This window comes from Camelina sativa, chromosome 13 (assembly GCF_030686135.1).
Source record: "Camelina sativa cultivar CO46 ecotype springtype chromosome 13, ASM3068613v1".
Classification (NCBI taxonomy): Eukaryota; Viridiplantae; Streptophyta; class Magnoliopsida; order Brassicales; family Brassicaceae; genus Camelina; species Camelina sativa.
In genome coordinates, this window is record NC_141892.1 from 3055543 (window position 1) to 3074056 (window position 18514).

The window sequence follows — 18514 nt, forward strand, 5'->3', positions numbered from 1 at the left end:
TGTCAAAAATCTTTGTTTCTTGGGAGCATGGAGCGAGAGAAGTGACATAGAGAAGACGTACATTGTGGGGGCTGTCCACAAATAGTGACCAAAAAGGTTTCTTTGCTTCTGTCTGTATCTTCTTTATCTCTCTCGTTTTCTTTCTACAAATAGTGACTTTTGCAATTTTTTTTGGGTATCAATGCGAAGTATTTATACCATTTTCGAAGTTTGATAGAATAATTCGATACTCTTCTTAACAATAATTCGATAGAATATTAAATTCAGAAATTTGAAATATATATGAAATTACAAAACTCTTGCTAATTTGGGAATGGATAAAAACCAGATATTATTAGGAAAAAAACTTACGCACAGTTTTGGAAAACTTTGATTTTTTTTTTTTTTTTGGAAAACTGTACAATGTCAACAATAAACACTTTTGAAACTCAAGAGAGAGTGCGTCACAAGTTTTGCAGCTCGAGCCATAGAGGGCGGCCCCTTTGTACTGGAATAAATTAATAATGTTGGCTCTCTATCTAATTTAATAAAGCTTGCTATCACGTAAAATCAATCTAAGAACCAGAAAAGTAGATATTAGAGAACTTTTATCTATTTTCTTTCACACTCCAATTGTTCCTTATTCCATGGTTTTAGATATATATAACTTTGAAGCCATGAAGATTTATGATAATATGAAAAGTGTAAAGTGTTAATCCCAATTAAACTAATAAGCCTCCGCGTAGTACTTTTTTTTTTTTTTCCGACACAGCAATCCAAAGCTTAATAAAACAAAGTAACAAAACTATACATTGCACAATTTAATCATGTGGAAACGCGTAACGGTATCGTATTGATGTTTTGGTGTGGGTTTGGTTGTAATGGTCTTATCAGTGTGGCCCACACTAGAACAACAGCTCTGTCTGGTCTATGAATTGAGAGAAGAGAACCCTCCCCCTTGAAAAGAGAGTTTTAAAAATCAACGAGCCATCTCTGCTTTGGACCCGAGCCTACGGACCCGAACCTCGGTTTTGCTCCTCCTCCTGCGCTCGCCATTGAAATTTGTTTCGCACTGTTCTCTCTCTCTCTCGATCATTTTATCTCTCTCCTCTTCTTCTCTCTCTTCCCCTGGTTTTGTTAATTCTTGAATTCGAAAACCCTAAACTTTATCCCTACAGATTCTGAGGAAGGAAAAAAAAGGAAAGCTTCCTTTTTTTCAAGGTTCCCATTTGTTGACACAAGTGGTGTAAGTTTACATCTCTCTTTTCTTAGTGTTGAAACCCTAATTCTTGTTAAAAAAAATATGATTTTTTCCCCAATTATTGGGGGCGGGGTGTGAGATTGGTTTTCGGCAATTTTGATCTCGAGTGAGATTTCCCATTCAATTCTGTAAATTTGCTAGGTTAGCTTAATTTTTTTCAGCTGCCATAGAGGTTTTGTAGCGGTGAAATTGGAAATTCTCAGCTGGTTTTTTTTTGTGTAAGGATCTTGCTGACATTTACTGCAATCAAGCTCTTTGAGTAGTTTACGAAACTGATTGGAGCTTAGGCTTTGGCACCTTAGACGTCAGTGTACGGTTTTATGTCTAAGGAAACAGTTCTGATTTAGGTTTCCTCATATCCTTGAGGGCGTTTGAATCGATTCTACAGTTTAAAATCTTTCCCCGATCGTGTTCATTTGATGTGGTTCTGTTTCCTATTTGCAGAAATAACATTTGTTTTAGCTTTCTTCTGAACACATTTACTATCAAGATGTTATTGAAAACACATTTTGGGTTCAACTTTAAATTTTGCAGTGTCTGTTGTGTTTGTTAAACAGGAAAATCTATGAGTATTCAGTCAGAGCATGTCAGTTGGAGGTAGCTCATGAGTTCTCGGATTATTTAAACCGAAAAGGTGTTTAAATAATCTGCTAAAAACATATTCGAACGTTAGATCAAAGGAGGCACAATATTGAACTCATTTCTGTTCTCTTTTCCAAGTCCAGATATATAAAAAGTTATCTACAGGAGCTGAATCTATGCCGGGAAACGAATTTGGGGAGAAGATCCACAATTTCTTTGGACAGGAAGGCCTATCGCAAGACCAGCGCCAGCCTCAGGTTGTTGACGCAAACTGGTCCGGTTTTAGTAATGGTCTAGTCAGCAACCAGAGGCAGATAGACCCATCCCTTGTTGCCAATCTGAAGAGCTATAACACACACCAATCTGGTATGGATTTTGTCTCCTCCGTGACAAGCAATTCCACAACTTATACTCAATTCATAGCTACATATGTTGTTAGCTTTTAAACGTCGCTTTCTTTCTTACTCCAGTTGATCCTCAGAGAAGTCAATCAAATTCACAGCATGGTTTGAATTTTAATCAGCAGCCTATAAGGTCCGAGGTCTCGAGAAGTTTGTTGCAAGAACACCAACAACTCACAAATGGTTACATGCATGGGGTAAATTTTTTGGGAATGGATGTAGAATCTAGTAGGGATAGGTTACCAGCGAGGGGATTTACTCCAGAACTTCGTAAAACTCCTATGAGGTTTGAGATGGGAGAATCTCCGGTTAATTATGATTTCTTTGCTGGTCAACAGCAAATAAACACACAGCTCCCTGGCATGCTCCAGCCTATGCCAAGGCAGCAGATGACATTCAATGATATGCAACTACTAAAGCAGCAAGTTATGGTTAGGCAAATACATGACTATCAAATTCAACAACATCTTCAAAAGCAGCAGCTAGAAGCCGGACAGCTCAATTCTTTGAATTTAAATGCAGTCAACAGAAGTCGCTCAAGTGATAATCAGTCTCATCCATTGATTAATGGCATTCCTCTTCAGGATGCATCAAGTAATGGTTGGCAGCCTGATCTTATGACAGGAAATACAAACTGGATGCATCGCGGCATCTCACCATCTGTTCAAGGTTCATCCAGTGGGCTCATGATTACCCCTGAGCACTGTCAGGCAAACTTACTGGCGCAACAATTCGAACCCTCCTTGTACGGTATGCCCGTTAGTGGGACAAATGCACCTCAAAATGCCTTTTCTTCTGTTCAGATGAACAAGTTAGCTGCGCAGCATGGTTCTGCAAACAGGAGTTCTCTCACAAATCAGCCAACTTCATTTCTGAATCAAGGTGATGGACAGGACAGTCATATGCTTCCTAGATCGACATACCAGGAGAAAGTGTTATTCTCCCATACATCAGTTCCAGATACAAATATCAGGTCCAATTTTGAAAATTTCCAGCAAGATGATTCCCGCGAGAGGAATATTTCAGTGCAGGAAAAATTTGGTCAGATGGAGGGTTCTGGTCAATTAGAAAAATCATTTACGAAAGTGCCTGAAAATATAAATGCATTGCAGAAGTCGTCAACATTAGATCCAACGGAAGAAAAGATTTTGTTTGGTTCGGATGATAACTTGTGGGAGTCATTTGGAAACAGCACTGATATGAGCTTGACAGGAAATCTTATGTCCAGTAGTTCTGACCTTTTTGATGCATGCCCCTCTTTGCAGTGTGGGAGTTGGAGTGCTCTTATGCAATCTGCTGTTGCAGAAACATCCAGCGTTGACGCAGGGGTACATGGATGGACTAACCGCAATACTGGCCCACATACGAATTCTCATACTGGTAGTGGACCCCAGGATTTGGGTGTAAAGGCTTCAAACGAACGTGATTCCACTCGGGCAGCTGTTCAACATTTGCCTGCGAAGGGAAATAAAGTTTCAGATCATGGCCTACTAGAGAAGCCAATTGGTCAACTTAGTCAAATGACTGGAAATATATTTCATACTTCAAGTTCTGGTATTGATGAACAGAATAATTCGCATTCTATTCAAAAGAACGAGGGCATGGAAGATAGATTTGGTATCTGGAAGGCTGCGTCTAATCAAAATGTAGCTGCTCATGTTGAACATAAGAATCACTCCACACATAATCCACAAATGCAAAGGGAAAACTATGGACTTGGCATTGCTGGTACAGGAAACAGTTCTAGTGCTTTGAGGGATGTTCAGGGAAATATCTCTCATCTGAAATCTAGAGATGGCAGTCAGATTCTTGAGTCATATGCGAGTAATAATACTGGATCCAATGAAATGGTAAATGCCCGTGATTTTTCTATGGTGCCTGGTGGAAGAGACACACAATCTGGTCATGTTGGTAGTAGGCCGTCAATAAGTCGCAAATTTCAGTATCATCCCATGGGTAATATTGATGTCACTAATGAGTCTCGTGATGATAAAATTTCTCATTTGTCACCCACATTGGAGCAGGTTTCTTTAGGAAACCAAGGGTATTTTGGGCAGTCAAAGCCTCTTGGTCAGCCGGCTATGAACATGCGAACTGACAGGGTAAATTTTTATCAGTTGGTTTTAACTATGCGATGTTGTAGAAATCTGAATCCTTCTGAACATCCTTTTGGCTTCTTTATGGTAGGGACATGTTTCGCAAAACGAGTTGAATTGTACAAATGAGACTTTTAATGGCATGGGATCAGATAATTCGCCGAGTACATCTGCTTCAGCTGACAGAAGTGTTGATAGGTATAATCAAGTGAAGAGTACTTCGTCAAGGTACTCGTTCTTTAGGTTATAAAAGTTGTTTTCTAAAAATTATGTTTGCTTAATGTATTCTCTCTTTAAACGCGTTTTTGAAGTTATACAGAAGTATGACCGTTTTTTTATAGATAGTTCGTCAAGTAACTGACAGAGTTACCTAACTATGTCACCTTAAACTCTCATATTCTCGTCACTTGTCATCGAGATGTGATCTCTGACTGTGGTCATCAAGTAGCTCTTATTCCCTGATTGGGTGTGCTTTGCAATCGCCATTCTTAATTTTTTTTTTCTTTGCAGGCAGACTATGCTTGAGCTTCTTCACAAGGTGGACCAGTCACCAGAGAATTCATCAGAAACAAATGTTCCTGGTGTTTCAGAAGCGACACCCTCTGCAGACTATGGTGGTCAGTTCCAGCATAATCAGCCATCTGCTTCTCAGGGGTTTAATCTACAGCTGGCACCTGAAAAAGGAGGAACAAGTCAATCAAGGTTTGCTCCGTGGGCGTCTAATCAATCTTTTCCTCAGCAATTCACTCATCAAAGACCATTTCCTGGAATCCTAGGAGGATCCAACATGACCTCTGGTTTCCCTTATTCCAGAGGATATCACCAAAATCAACAGACGCCTGTTCCTACTCGACAGTCAGCTGCTAATTATCCACTCAATGCATCGTCTGAGTTGTCTACCCCTCAAGTGAAAGAAAGAGATGAACGTAGTGACTTTGATCAACGTGCACAAACACCCTCCCTGATAAATCGTACAACCCACAACACAAAAGGAGATTTAGTCGAAGGATTTCCTATGCTGTCTGCTTCTCAGCCTCTGGTTGCATCCAGTTCGCCTCAGCAAAGTTCATCTTCTGGTATTATGTCTGACTCACCAGCCGGTATTTCAGCTCCGCAACATCGGTTTTGGAACCAGCCATTTAAGTCTCAGTCAGATGTTTTACGGCCGCATCCATTGCCTAGCAACAACATAGCAGTTAGCTTCTCAAGGCAGGAGAACGCAGATCAATTATCCTCCCAAACTGGAGGAAACGTTTCATTAAGTGGGAGGGACATGGTGAATATGCATGAGTTACAGAGTAAAGATACAGGTGCAAAACAAACATCTGATGTTGGTCCGATGTTCTCCAGTATGGTGCAGAGCAATCATCAATCCTTTGACCGCTCTCTTCCTTCAAACAACCTTGCAAAGGAAAGCTTACCTCACGATGAACAAATGGCTGGAAGTGGGGAGGGCGATTCACCCAAGATGACTGTGGAGAGAGTTGGCAATAGTGCTAGTGATACTCAAAAGGTAGCTTTCGGGGAACAACAATCACCTTCAAGGTCTGATGGTTTAGTTAGAGATGGATATAATCACAAAACGAACCAGATACCTCATTTTGGCCAAACTGTTTCTCAGATTTTCTCCACTAAGAATTATCCAGCCTCGGCTGGAGCAGTTCATCAACAAATCAGTCCTCAGATGGCTCCATCCTGGTATAATCAATATGGTACTTTCAAGAATGGACTGGTGGTACCCGTGAATGATACAGGGAGATCAACTCCCTTGAAGATAGGAGAACAAGCGTCTAATGTTGGGAGTGCGGTTGATGGTACACATTCTATTCAATTATCAAAGCAATTTCATATGCACCAAATGTCAGGCTCTGCACCAGGATTGGAGACTCCCTCATCAGAATCATTGCTTCATAGTGCTACTGACAAGGTTTTAAACGTTGATAAGCCAAAGAAGCGTAAAACTGCCACATCAGAATTATTATCCTGGAATAAAGAAGTCATGCAGGATCCCCAGAGGCTTAAGACGCTCAGGTGAGTGGCTTCTGAGCACTGATTTTTATTTTTTATTTTTTCATATCCATTACCCCATTACCGTATTTAACTCTCTCTCTCTCTATATATATATATATATATATATATATATTCTTTACAGTGAGAACGAGACTAACTGGGCCAGAACAACTAATCGATTGGCTGAAAAAGTAAGTTTCCTCATTACATGTTTTATCGCTGCTCTTTATACAAGTTGCTGAATAGTGGCTTTTGTTTCTCACAGGTGGATTTTGAGACTTTACTTGAGGATGGCCCACCAATCAGATCAAAGAGAAGGCTTATATATTCAACACAACTCATGCAACAACTATTTAGCCCGCCTCCGGCTAGGGTGATATCTTTGGTTGCTAACTCGAATTATGAGTTTGTTGCATATAATGCTGCAAGAGCTGCACTGGGAGATGCATGTAGCTCCAGTGGTACCAACAGGAGTGAGTGCTTTTCACCTCCGAACGATTCAAACCTGTAAGGATATTTTCTTTTTATCCTTTAAATGCTGGAGATTTTCCAAAGCTCGGGTTGTGTATTGACATGAACCTAATCCACTCTTATATAGGTTGTCTGAGAGGACGGAAACTGAAAAAATTAGTGACCATTACATCTCCAAAGCAGCTGAAGATTTCATTAGTAGAACTCGGAAATTAGAGACTGAGTTTGCAGGGTAAAAACCATAGATCTCTCTTGTAACTGATTCCAGTTTGAACTGAGTACTCAATTTGGGTGGCTTGATCTCATAAACATTTGATTCTACTTGCAGGCTAGAAAATGGAACTACACTTCCAGACTTGAGAGTTGAAGTCCAGGATCTAGAGAAGTTTGCAGTGATCAATCGTTTTGCGAAGTTCCACCCACCAGCCTCATCGATGGACCGGACCGTGAATTCACTTAGGTTAAACCCTCAAAGATATGTTACCATAGCTCCCATGCCTCAGAATATTCCAGACAGGGTACAATGTCTATCTCTCTAACTATGGATGTATCCATATAATTTACTTTTTGGCCAATCTTCCCTATTCATTGCGTTCATATATCTCTCGTCCCAAAATCTTTCTTTTTTCTTTGGGGTGGGTACGAGTTAGTTGGTCGGAAACCTGAGAACAGTTAAGACCTCCATTCCATTGTTTAAAAAACCGGAGATTTTCTACTAAATGTGTAGCGTTACTGTATGCATAATCACAAATATTGTAAGTTAAATCCATTTTTATACAGACTTAAGTAAAGAAATATTTATTTCTCAGTAAAGTAACCCACTAGGTAAATTACACCTATGGTTTCCATCCAGTAAACATAACATAGCAATAAGTGGCAATATTGTTGATACACAGCTAAGATTCTAAGACATCTTTCTCACGTCATTGAGTACTATGTCGAATCAGTCATGCTTTAAAGTCGGTGAAAACTTAACCAGAAGCTGAACTTAGGAACAGATTTTGAGGTTTAGAAGGCAACTCTAATTTCTTCCCCTACCAAAGCAAATATCTCATCCACCCTGTAACAAATACGCAACAATAGTTCATCAGAAATCACTCTGTGCCCAGAAGAGTATAGAACGACAGAATGACAATGGTGAAGATGCTCATATTTTACCTATGAGTCTCAATGTTTACATCTGCAAGCCAAGTTGTCAAGTAAATCTGTAGAGAGAGAAGAATTATTAAAAGTTTTAGGATATAATGTTAGCAGAAGCATTTTCTTGTGTCGATCAAAACTCACGCACCTGCAAAATTTCTGCGGTTGGCTGGTTGGTATCTGATAAAGAGGGAATACCGATATTATTTTCTTTCACTCTGGGAAGAACTGGCTCAGATACTTCCATGGAATATAAAGAACATTTGGTGAGATGACCAACTTCCCCATGGTAAAGCTCATCTGACCAACAGCTGTTACCAGGTTGAGGAACTTCAGAGCTTAAAGAGATCAGTTCCATTATGAGCAATCTCTGTTAATATGCAGAAAAAAAACATCAGAAGCTAACCTAGAGCCTAACATATATGCAGAAAGATTTAGGAAGAAAGTATATATACTTTCAGCATTACTTCACGTTTGAACATCTCCACAAGCTCCTCAGCCATCTTCTCTACGATCATATGAACATCGCAAGTACCAAACTTTAGAGACGACAACATAAAAGGAGAAAAATAAACAAGTATTCAACTATCGTGTTCTGGATCCTACCAAATGCAGAGACATTCCAAAAATTATACACAGGGAAACCACCACAATCTCCAGCATCATTCGAGTCTTCCTTAGAGGCAGAGAACTGTATAAGTGACCCGTTACTCAGCTTCGTATAACATCTCAGAGATCTGCTTGCATCCACCATCTCAACAACAAGAGCTACCTGGTATTATTTCTACAGATTTGTTTACAGATTCCAAAATTCACCATTAGTTTATAGATGTAGAATCATGTTGCCACACTCACCATTTCCTTGTAGGACGATAAAAGCTTGGTTCGATAGGAACTCTGAACATAGAAAGAACAATACGTGAATTTAAAAAAAAAAAGAAAAACACAGAGAGATTGGTTAACAAAGAATTCTGAATTGAAATATTTATTCACCTGTTGCATAAACAGCTTCTTCAAAGCTTTCTTCTTAATATCAAGCATATCACTCAACACACCAAGCTCCATCATTGGCATATACCTATTTTAGTACCATGGATACACAATGTAGCAAGTAAGAATCAATCTTTCTATTCACATCAAAGTCAAATTCCAAAACAAAAAAAATCCACACTTTTGGGGCAAATACGAATTGACGAGCGAAGTAGCGTGAGATCTTCCGGCAGAGCTAGCGGCGATCCACTGTTGGCGACAATTCGACAGTTTTGACCACTGGTTCCTGAGATTACGCTGAGCAGCTGGTCTCCATAGCCTCATCGATGATGATAAACTCGCCGGAGATGGAGGAGCCGGCGATCGCGAAGAAGAGGCCGGAGATGGAGAAGCAGGCGGAGGAAACTGAGATATGCTCATTGTATAAGCTAAAGGGATTACTCCGAAACACTATAAAGTCGCCGGAAGATGAACGGCGTAAAGACGCCGGCTGTAGTTTCTTTTCACTTAGGAGGGCTTATGAAGAAATACGCAAAGGTTACAATTGTAATTGACTCATTTAATTTCGATTATTTTTAACTAATTTTATTAAACTGTGATTTGTTTAACTATTAATCGTAATTAAATTTGTCTCTGTATTTAATTGTTTTAGAATCTCTGAAAAAAATTACAGTAGATCAGAATTACCATCGGAGCTTTAGGGAGAGAGAGAGAGAGAGAGAGAGAGAGAGAAGATGTCTCACAGTCACGGGAACGCTTCGTCGGCGAACGATCCACGGCAACCTTCGGCGGCGAAACCTTACACTCCACGGCCTGTTGCGCCGGAGGATCTTCCCGTTGACTACTCCGGATTCATCGCCGTTATCCTCGGCGTCTCCGGCGTTATGTTCAGGGTAACCTTTCATTAACTCTTCTTCTGATTGTAGAATCGTTTACTCCGGTTGTTCATTATGCTTATGCAGATTTAGTGAGTTAGATCGTTCGGATTAGATTGGTCTTCTCAGATTCATCAACAGCAAATCTGTAGCTCGTTCGATTCAGTCTTTCCTGATTTTTCTGAACATTTGGATCTTTCCAAACTCGCTAGTAATATCTTGAATGTTTGATTTGATTTAGCTTAGTTTCCACAATTGTGCAGATTCAAAACTGTGATTGTATCATATTATAGATTTTATAGACTAGAGATAAATTTAAAGCTTGTTGAAATCTGAGCTCGTGGCAGAGATGGAGTCAGTCACAGTGAAAGTGGAATAGAGATCGAATGTAGATTTCTCTTTTACCTTGAACATTTTTGGTTCTTTGAGTCTAAATAGATGAATGTGAGAAGAATTGGGAATTGTTATTCCATCCTCATTTTTGATTCATTTGTGTCTGCAGTACAAGATATGCTCGTGGCTTGCAATTATATTCTGTGCACAATCTCTGGCCAACATGAGGAACTTGGAGAATGATTTGAAGCAGATCTCCATGGCTATGATGTATGTTCCATCTCATCACTCTTTTCTTTTCATTAAGTTAGAGGAGCCTAATAATGCAATTGGAATATTAAGTGAATCATTGCAAATACCACTTTCTGTTAAAATTCGAAGAATGAATTGATGGGTAATCTCTCCTTTGTTAATACTCGTAATTGTTGATATACTGAACTCAGTTTTTTCATGTATTGAAACAGGTTTGCTATAATGGGACTGGTCACTAACTACTTAGGGCCTAATAGACCCGCCACAAAGAAATAATCCTCAAGCCTAAGAGGGTAACAAAGTACTCTGCTTTTTCATGACGTCTTTTACCGACCTTGTTTGGTTCTTGTTTCCGCACCAGAGAGCTAGTGTTGTTTTATTTTTGTGTACGACACTCTAATCGTTTTAGTAGCAAACTAGAACCCTCATCATTTGTGGGGTTTAAAGATTCTAGATCCAGTTGCAAAGAATGTGAAATCCAACTTTTCTCTTTTGATCTCCCTGATCTTGGGCCCTTGTTTCTTGGATCATAATTGTTAGATCAGACGAAGATAAACTGGAATTTATTCAACCTATCGATGTTTGAAATTCGTACTTCCATCAAATAACCACTTTGCAGACCAAGCAAACGTCTCACTGTGTTTGGTTTCATTAGCTTCTTGTCTCAATCTCTTACCGTACCGTATGTAATTCATTCCAAACAAGAGCCTTGTCATATTAACTTCCTTCTTGAATATATAATCACATCCTGCCATTGCTAACTGATGATGTTGACTTGGCTTTCAGAGGTGAATATTAACACTCACAAGTGAAGCAAAAGCTCGAAAGCTGTTACTAAGTTCAGCTTCTGGTTAAGTTTTAACGACTGATTATATAAACTATAAATAGCACTCGATGACTTGGGACTTCAGAGAAGAGAGAAATCTTTAGAATCTTAGCTATGTGAAAACAAAATTATTGCACTGGCGGTGTTACCTCGTAGGGTTTCTGTTATGGGCAATCTTTCTTTACTAAGTATACAAATTGATGACTTACAAGTTACAATATTCATGATGATGCATACAGTAATGCTACATGTCTACTACGAAATCTCCGGCCTCCCGATGATGAAGGCCTTCACTGTTCTCAGGAGTCCAACCAACTAACTCGTCCCCACCCATAAAATGAAACATTTTGGGGAGGACTGGCCAAAAAGTGAATTATATGGGTCTATTAATAGTTAGAAAGAGAGACATTGTACCCTGTCTGGAATGTGCTGAGGCATTGGAGCTATGGTAACATATCTTTGTGGGTTTAACCTAACTGGACTCACGGTCCGGTCCATAGATGGGGATGATTGGTGGAAACTTGCAAAGCGATTGATCACTGCAAACCGCTCTAGATCCTGGACTTCGATTCTCAAGTCTGTAATTGTAGTTCCATTTTCTAGTCTGCAGGAAGAACCAGATGCTCATGAGACCAAGCCAGCCCAAATGAGTACCCATTTAAAACTGGAATTAATTACAAGAGATAGCTACGGTTTTTTTACCCTGCAAAGTCGGTCTCTAGTTTCCGTGTTCTACTAATGAAATCTTCAGCTGCTTTGGAGATGTACTGGTCACTGATTTTTTCAGTTTTTGTTCTCTCAGACAACCTACACAAGAGTGAATCGGTTCAAGGCAATTTAAAAAAGTCTAGACATTCTCCAATATTTCAGGGATAAACAGAAAATAGCCTTACGGGTTTGAATTGTTCGGGGGCGAAAAGCCCCCACTCCTGTCGGTAGAAGTTGAACTGCAGGCATCTCCTAGTGCAGCTCTAGCAGCAGTATATGCAACAAATTCATAATTTGAGCTAGCAACTAAAGATACCACCCTATCAGGAAGGGGGCGAAACAGTTGCTGCATGAGCTGTGTTGTGTATATAAGCCTTCTTTTTGATCTAATTGGTGGGTCATCCTCAAGTAAAGTCACAAATTCCACCTGTGAGAAGCCATCAACGTATTCAACAACATTGTACAAAGATACCGCCAGAAAAAAATATGTAATGAGGAAACTCACTTTTTCAGTAAATCGATTAGTTGCTCTCGCCCAATCAACCTCGGCCTCACTGTAAAAGAAAACAGAAAGTTAGATACGGTAATGGATATGAAATTTTAAATAAATACTAGTGCTCATAAGCCACACACCCGAGAGTCTTAAGCCTCTGGGGACCTTGCATAATTTCTTTATTCCAAGATAGAAGTCCTGATGTGGCCGTTTTGCGCTTCCTTGGTTTATCATCCTTCAGAAGTTGGTCAGTAGCACCATTAGGCAATGAGGTAGATAAGAGAGTCTCCGCTCCTGGTGTGGAGGACATTTGCTGCATATGAACAACGTAACCAGGATCCGTAGTATCTAGTTGCTTGAACGGTTGAGCAGAATGTAAACCATCAACCGAATTCTTCAAGAGTGTGAATCTCCCTGTATCATTCACATGTTGCACCTGTCCTTTCTTGAAAGCCTCATATTGACTATACCTGGATGGAGCTATTTGAGGACTGATTTGTTGATGATCTGCTCCAGCCGAGGCTGCAGGATTCTTGTTGGAGAAACTCTGAGAGACAGTTTGGCCAAAATGAAGCATGTAGTTCGCTGATTCATTGTGATTCAATCCATCCACAACTAAACCAAGAGATCTTGAAGGTGATTGTGTTTCTTTCCCGCCAGGAAACACATGCAAACTATGGGCATTTGCTTGAGTAAGAGACTCCGGTGAGAACTTCGACCGAAAACTGTCACTTGAGTTTTCTTTTCCAGAGTTCCCCATTTCATTTGATTCAGCCATGACTTTACCAGCATTATTACTCGCATATGACTCAAGAATCTGACTGCTGTCTCCAGATTTCAGTTGATGAATAGCTTTTTCTACAGAGTTATTACAGGGATGCTGTTGGATATTTCCCTGGACGTCCCTCAAAGCACTAGAATCATTTCCTGCACCATAGTTTGCCCTTTGCATTTGTGTAAAATGATTCTTCTGTCCCATCAGAGCAGCTGAGCTTGGATTAGAAGCAGCGTTCCAGTTACCAGGTCTATCATCAATGACCTCATTCTTTCCAGTAGAACACAAATCATTCTGCACATTAATGCCTGAACTTAAAGAATGAAACATATTTCCAGCCATTTGACTGTTTTGAGTCATGGGCTTCTCCAACAGGCCATCATCTGAAACTGTATTTCCCTTGTCTTCCAAATGTTGAACAGTTGATCCAGTTGAATTACTGTGGACTCTATCACTGAGTGCATTTGAAGCCTTGACACCAGAATCTTGGCCCCGATTACCAATATGAGAATCTGCATGTGGGGTAGTATTGCTGTTAGCCCATACAGATTGCTGTTTACTACCCCATTCATGTACGCCTGCATCATTGCTGGATGTTTCTGCTACAGCAGATTGCATAAGAGCACTCCAACTCCCACTTTGCAAAGAGGAGCATGGATCAAAAATTTCAGAACTACTGGAGATAAGATTTCCTGTCAAGCTCATATCAGTGCTGTTTCCAAATGCCTCCCACAAATTGTCATCCGAACCAAACAAAATCTTTTCCTCTGTTGGATCTAATGTCGACGACTTCTGCAATGTATTGATATTTTCAGATACTTTCACAAATGAATTTTCTGATAGACCAGAACCCTCCATCTGACCAAATTTATCCTGCCCTGACATGCTCTGGAAACTTTCAAAATTAGGCCTATTATTTGAACCTGGAACTGATATATGGGAGAACACATTCTCCTGGTATGTGGATCCAGGGACCATATGATTGGCCTGTACGTCACCTTGATTCAGAAATGCCATTGGCTGATTAGTGAGAGAGGAACTCATGTTTGCAGAACCATGTTGTGCAGCTAACCTGTTCATCTGAACTGAAGAAATGGCATTTTGAGGTGCATTTGTCCCACCAACAGGCATACCGTACAAGGAAGGTTCAAGCTGTTGTACCATTAAGTTTGGCTGCCCGTGCTCAGGGGTAATCATAAGCCCATTGGATGAACCTTGAACAACTGGCGAGATACCGCGATGCATCCAGTTTGTATTTCCTGTCATAAGATCTGGCTGCAACCAATTATTAGACGCATCCTGAAGAGGGACACCACCAATATAAGGATGGGACTGGTTATCACTTGAGCGACTTCCATTGACTGCATTTGAATTCAAAGAATTGAGCTGCCTGGCCTCTAGCTGTTGCTTTTGAAGTTGTTGTTGCATTTGATATTCATGCATTTGCTTAAACATAACTTGCTGCTTTAGTAGTTGCATATCATTGAACGTCATCTGCTGCCTTGGAAAAGGCTGGAGCATGCCAGGGAGCTGAGTGTTTGATTGTTGTTGACCACCAAGAAAATCATAGTTAACAGGAGATTCTCCCATATCAAACCTCATAGGAATTTTATGAATGTCTGGAGTGAATCCTCTCCCTGATAACTTATCCCTACTAGATTCTACATCCACTCCCGAAAAATTTGCCTCATTTGGCGATGCCTGCAACGCAAGGTTCCCATGCATGTAACCATTTGCGGGTTGCTGGTGTTCTTGCAATACACTTCTGGAATATTCAGACCTCATAGGCTGCTGATTGAAATACAAACCATGCTGTGAATTTGAAGGTTGCCCTCTCTCAGGATCAACTGAAATATGCAAAAAAGCTACGTTTAAAAGCTAACAACCAGAGCATTATCCAGCATACTAAGCTCTAGGCTATGTATGAATGAAGTATATATGCAGAGCATAAGTTGTGGAGTTCCCCGTCATAAGGAGACAAAATCCATACCAGATTGTTGTGTGCTATAACTCTTGAGATTGGCAATAAGGGATGGGTCAATCTGCCTCTGGTTGCTGACTAGACCATTACTAAATCCGGACCAGCTTCCGTCAGCAACCTGAGGCTGGTCTTGGGATAAGCCCTCCTGTCCAAAGAAATTGTGGATCCTCTCTCCAAATTCGTTTCCAGGCATAGATTCAGCTCCGAGAAATTATTTTAAAGATCTGGACCTCGAAAAGAAACAGAAAAAAAAAAAAAAAAAAAAAAGGTTCAAGATTGTGTCTTCTTTGATCTCAACTTCAAATGTTAAAAAAAAAAAAACAGTTCAAACACCTTTATTCCCCGAGAATTCATGAGCTACCTCCAACTAATAAGCTCCGAATACTCAAGATTTTCCTGTTAAACACAAAAATAAACAAAAAAAAAAAATACTGAGCATTAAAAGTTGAACACACAAAAGTGAAAAGAAAAAAAAAATAGTAGATAGTATTGGTTCACAAGAAAGCTAAAACAAATGGTGGTTTCCTGCAAACAGGAGAACAAATGGGCAAGGAACACTAAGCCAAAGTCTAAGCTCCAATCAGCTTCAAAAGCTTATAACACGCTCAATATGCACAAAATCCAGTAAACTACTCTCAAGAGCTCAATTGCAGTAAATGTTAACAAGATCCTTGCACTTGAAACCAGCTGCAAAATTTTCCCAATTACAAACCTTCTATGGCAACTGGAAAATTAAGCAAAATGTTACAGAATTGATTTGGAAATCTCGCGAAGCAATTGCTGCTATCACAATTTTCACCCCAAATCGAAGCTCTAATTAACATAAACACTACCGTAACCGAGAATTCAACCACAACGAAGACCTTTCAGAGTTTAATCCTACCGACACGCTCCACCAATTGGGAATTAAATTAAAAGAATAGGGTTTCAAACAATGGGACCAAAAACAAAAAACAAAAATAGAGAGAGATGTGAACATACACTTGCGTCAAGTTTAGCCGTAGAACAACAACGGGAACTTCTCCGACCTCAATTTCTAAAAATAACTTAGGGTTTTCTGAATCCAAGAATTAACGAAACCAGAGAGAGATAAAGTGATGGAAAAGGGCTCAGTGAGCAAAACAGAGGTTCGGGTTTGGGAGGCTCGGGTCCAAAGCAGATGGTTCGGGAGTATTGAAACTCTCTTTTGCAGACAGAAGCTATACACCATGCTAACCCAACTACATGTCAACACGACATCGTATTAGAGTGTAGTTAAATCGCAATCTTCATCAATCAGTATTTTTTTTTCTTTTTTTGTGTCTACAGAAATGTATTATCCCTATCCTTCTTCAGATAACTATGGATTAACTTCGTTTTTATTTTTTCCCCTGTCAACGTTAATGCATTATTAAGTTACTTAGGAGTTAGGAGGTGTATTAAACTTGATATTTTAAATAATTTGTGTAAAATTTACAAATTTTCTATTATTCAATATGGATTTTAAAAAGTCTCTTGAAATTCATTGTTATTAAACTAATGATTTAAAAATCTATCTAAAAATCCACTGTTATTCAAAACAGTTTGTGAATTTAGATTCTAATGATTTTTAGAATTTGAAAGTTCATGTGTTTGTGGAGAATTTGAAAGGATTCTTTTAGTTACAAATACATAAATCTAAATTTCATGTTTTAGGTGGGATTTAAAATTTTTTTACAATAAATCATATCAACTTTCCTAAATCATTACAATCATTTAAAATCTCATAAAAACTCAAATCACTTGCAATATTAGGTGGGATTGTTGGTTCTATGATTTTAATGGATTTAGAAATTCAAACAAAAATCATGTGTTATTCAATCATTGATTTTAAAATAATTATCAAAATTATGTGTTATTGGTTAGATGATTTACAAATACTTTTTAAAATCCCATCTTATTCATTTAATGATTTGGTTTTGGATTTTAAAATCCAAAGATTCAAATCCAAGGATAAAACATGTTATTTCAAAATTCATATGTTTTGATTTCTCTTATTTACAATTCTATATGATTTAGAAATCAGATCTTCAATAACAGTCCTTAGATTGAATACACCAGTTAAATATCCAAGTCTAACGTTTTATTATGGGTTATTATTGGAGAAGTGATTTTTAAATACATATAAAATTGTAAATTATGAAAATCAGAACACATTGATTTTGAAATAACATGTTTTATCTTTGGATTTGAATCTCCATTTTACACTTCTAAATCCATTCAAATCTATTTAAAACGTAAAGTGAATCCAAAAACAAATTAGTAAATGAATAACATGAGATTTTAACAAGTATTTGTAAATCATAGAACTAATAACACAAAATTTTGATAATTATTTTAAATCAATGATTGAATAACACATGATTTTGTTTGGATTTCCAAATTCATTAAAAGCATAGAACCAATGTGGATCTCGGGACCAATGTGGATCTCCTGAAATGTGGCTCTCGGGACCATATGATTGTTCTGATTAGTGAGAGAAGAACTCTTGTTTGCAGAACCTTGGTGTGCAGCTAACCTGTTCATCTCGATGGAAGAGAAGACATTTTGAAGTGCATTTGTCCCACCAACAGACATATCGTACAAGGAAGATTCAAAATGTTGTGCCGTTAAATTCGCTTGCCCATGTTCTGGGTTAATCATGATCCCACTGGATGAACCTTGAACAACTGACGAGACGCCGCGATGCATCCAGTTTGTATTTCCTGTCATGAGTTGTGGCTGCAACCAATTACTATACGCATCCTGAAGAGGAATACCATTCATCAATGGGTGTGATTGGTGGTGGACCATTAAAATCCCACCTAAGACTTGAAACTGCACCGTATTGGTGCGTTCCCACATAAGTCCATTGCAATTTCATTAGATAGTCTGGATATAGTGACCAATGGTAGTAGTATGATATCTTTTTACGGTATATATATGTAAGGTTCATTCATGTATGACTTTTTCTGAAGAGAAAAAAAAAACACACACACACATACTCCATCTAGGTATACTTAACTTGAAATGTACACATACTATATTTACTTATTCTGGTTAAATTCTTTATCACAAAACCTAAAAGTCGAAAACTTGTACTAAACCGAACTAAAAAAACGTATCTCCCATGCCTAGATCCCTCAAACAAATTAGATGTGGCACTTTGCTTGTTTTCCTCGGACGTTGTTACTTACTTGATCCGACAGAAAATGACAATCATTACCATTTTTTATTTACAATAGTGACATTTACTTTACATTTTGATAAATAAAAATCAAATTAAATGCATAAAAGGTAATACAAGAATAGTTTCTGAAAGTTATTTGAACTTCAAAACAATA

At 38.8% G+C, this 18514-nt stretch overlaps 4 protein-coding genes across 4 annotated transcripts; 2 read left to right on the forward strand and 2 right to left on the reverse strand.

The window, feature by feature from the left end:
• Positions 1-874: 874 nt before the first annotated feature.
• Positions 875-7595, forward strand: LOC104734810 (uncharacterized). The gene is made up of 10 exons (XM_087481008.1): positions 875-1225; positions 1798-1874; positions 1966-2188; positions 2293-4325; positions 4411-4547; positions 4830-6350; positions 6472-6520; positions 6595-6836; positions 6928-7032; positions 7129-7595. Exons 3-10 carry the CDS (start codon positions 1999-2001, stop codon positions 7337-7339), a joined length of 4488 nt encoding a protein of 1495 aa, XP_087337134.1. The 5' UTR covers positions 875-1225; positions 1798-1874; positions 1966-1998; the 3' UTR covers positions 7340-7595.
• Positions 7583-9489, reverse strand: LOC104734813 (uncharacterized). The gene is made up of 8 exons (XM_010454464.3): positions 9112-9489; positions 8934-9018; positions 8796-8837; positions 8547-8712; positions 8396-8448; positions 8089-8310; positions 7959-8005; positions 7583-7860 (listed from the first exon to the last, which is right to left on the reverse strand). The coding sequence occupies exons 1-8, from the start codon at positions 9348-9350 to the stop codon at positions 7809-7811; spliced, it is 906 nt and encodes a 301-aa protein (XP_010452766.1). The 5' UTR covers positions 9351-9489; the 3' UTR covers positions 7583-7808.
• A 43-nt stretch (positions 9490-9532) lies between these two features.
• Positions 9533-10890, forward strand: LOC104734814 (protein Asterix). Its single transcript, XM_010454465.3, has 3 exons — positions 9533-9823; positions 10308-10408; positions 10603-10890. The coding sequence occupies exons 1-3, from the start codon at positions 9665-9667 to the stop codon at positions 10664-10666; spliced, it is 324 nt and encodes a 107-aa protein (XP_010452767.2). The 5' UTR covers positions 9533-9664; the 3' UTR covers positions 10667-10890.
• A 490-nt stretch (positions 10891-11380) lies between these two features.
• Positions 11381-16479, reverse strand: LOC104769002 (uncharacterized). The gene is made up of 8 exons (XM_087481009.1): positions 16155-16479; positions 15507-15569; positions 15183-15397; positions 12558-15039; positions 12430-12478; positions 12110-12351; positions 11919-12023; positions 11381-11820 (listed from the first exon to the last, which is right to left on the reverse strand). Exons 3-8 carry the CDS (start codon positions 15364-15366, stop codon positions 11610-11612), a joined length of 3273 nt encoding a protein of 1090 aa, XP_087337135.1. The 5' UTR covers positions 15367-15397; positions 15507-15569; positions 16155-16479; the 3' UTR covers positions 11381-11609.
• Between the last annotated feature and the right edge of the window lie 2035 nt (positions 16480-18514).

Coding starts and splice junctions, on each gene's coding strand:
- LOC104769002 (XM_087481009.1), bottom strand. CDS start 15,366: ATGCCTGGAAACGAATTTGGAGAGAGGATCCACAATTTCTTTGGACAG. Junction 12,479..12,557: donor CAGAGGCTTAAGACTCTCGG/GTGTGTGGCTTA, acceptor TTTCTTTTACAG/TGAGGCCGAGGTTGATTGGG. Junction 12,352..12,429: donor CTAATCGATTTACTGAAAAA/GTGAGTTTCCTC, acceptor GGCTTCTCACAG/GTGGAATTTGTGACTTTACT.
- LOC104734814 (XM_010454465.3), top strand. CDS start 9,665: ATGTCTCACAGTCACGGGAACGCTTCGTCGGCGAACGATCCACGGCAA. Junction 9,824..10,307: donor TCTCCGGCGTTATGTTCAGG/GTAACCTTTCAT, acceptor TTGTGTCTGCAG/TACAAGATATGCTCGTGGCT. Junction 10,409..10,602: donor CAGATCTCCATGGCTATGAT/GTATGTTCCATC, acceptor GTATTGAAACAG/GTTTGCTATAATGGGACTGG.
- LOC104734813 (XM_010454464.3), bottom strand. CDS start 9,350: ATGAGCATATCTCAGTTTCCTCCGCCTGCTTCTCCATCTCCGGCCTCT. Junction 8,006..8,088: donor CAACCGCAGAAATTTTGCAG/GTGCGTGAGTTT, acceptor CTCTCTCTACAG/ATTTACTTGACAACTTGGCT. Junction 7,861..7,958: donor GTAAACATTGAGACTCATAG/GTAAAATATGAG, acceptor TATTTGTTACAG/GGTGGATGAGATATTTGCTT.
- LOC104734810 (XM_087481008.1), top strand. CDS start 1,999: ATGCCGGGAAACGAATTTGGGGAGAAGATCCACAATTTCTTTGGACAG. Junction 4,326..4,410: donor TGAACATGCGAACTGACAGG/GTAAATTTTTAT, acceptor TCTTTATGGTAG/GGACATGTTTCGCAAAACGA. Junction 6,351..6,471: donor CAGAGGCTTAAGACGCTCAG/GTGAGTGGCTTC, acceptor TATTCTTTACAG/TGAGAACGAGACTAACTGGG.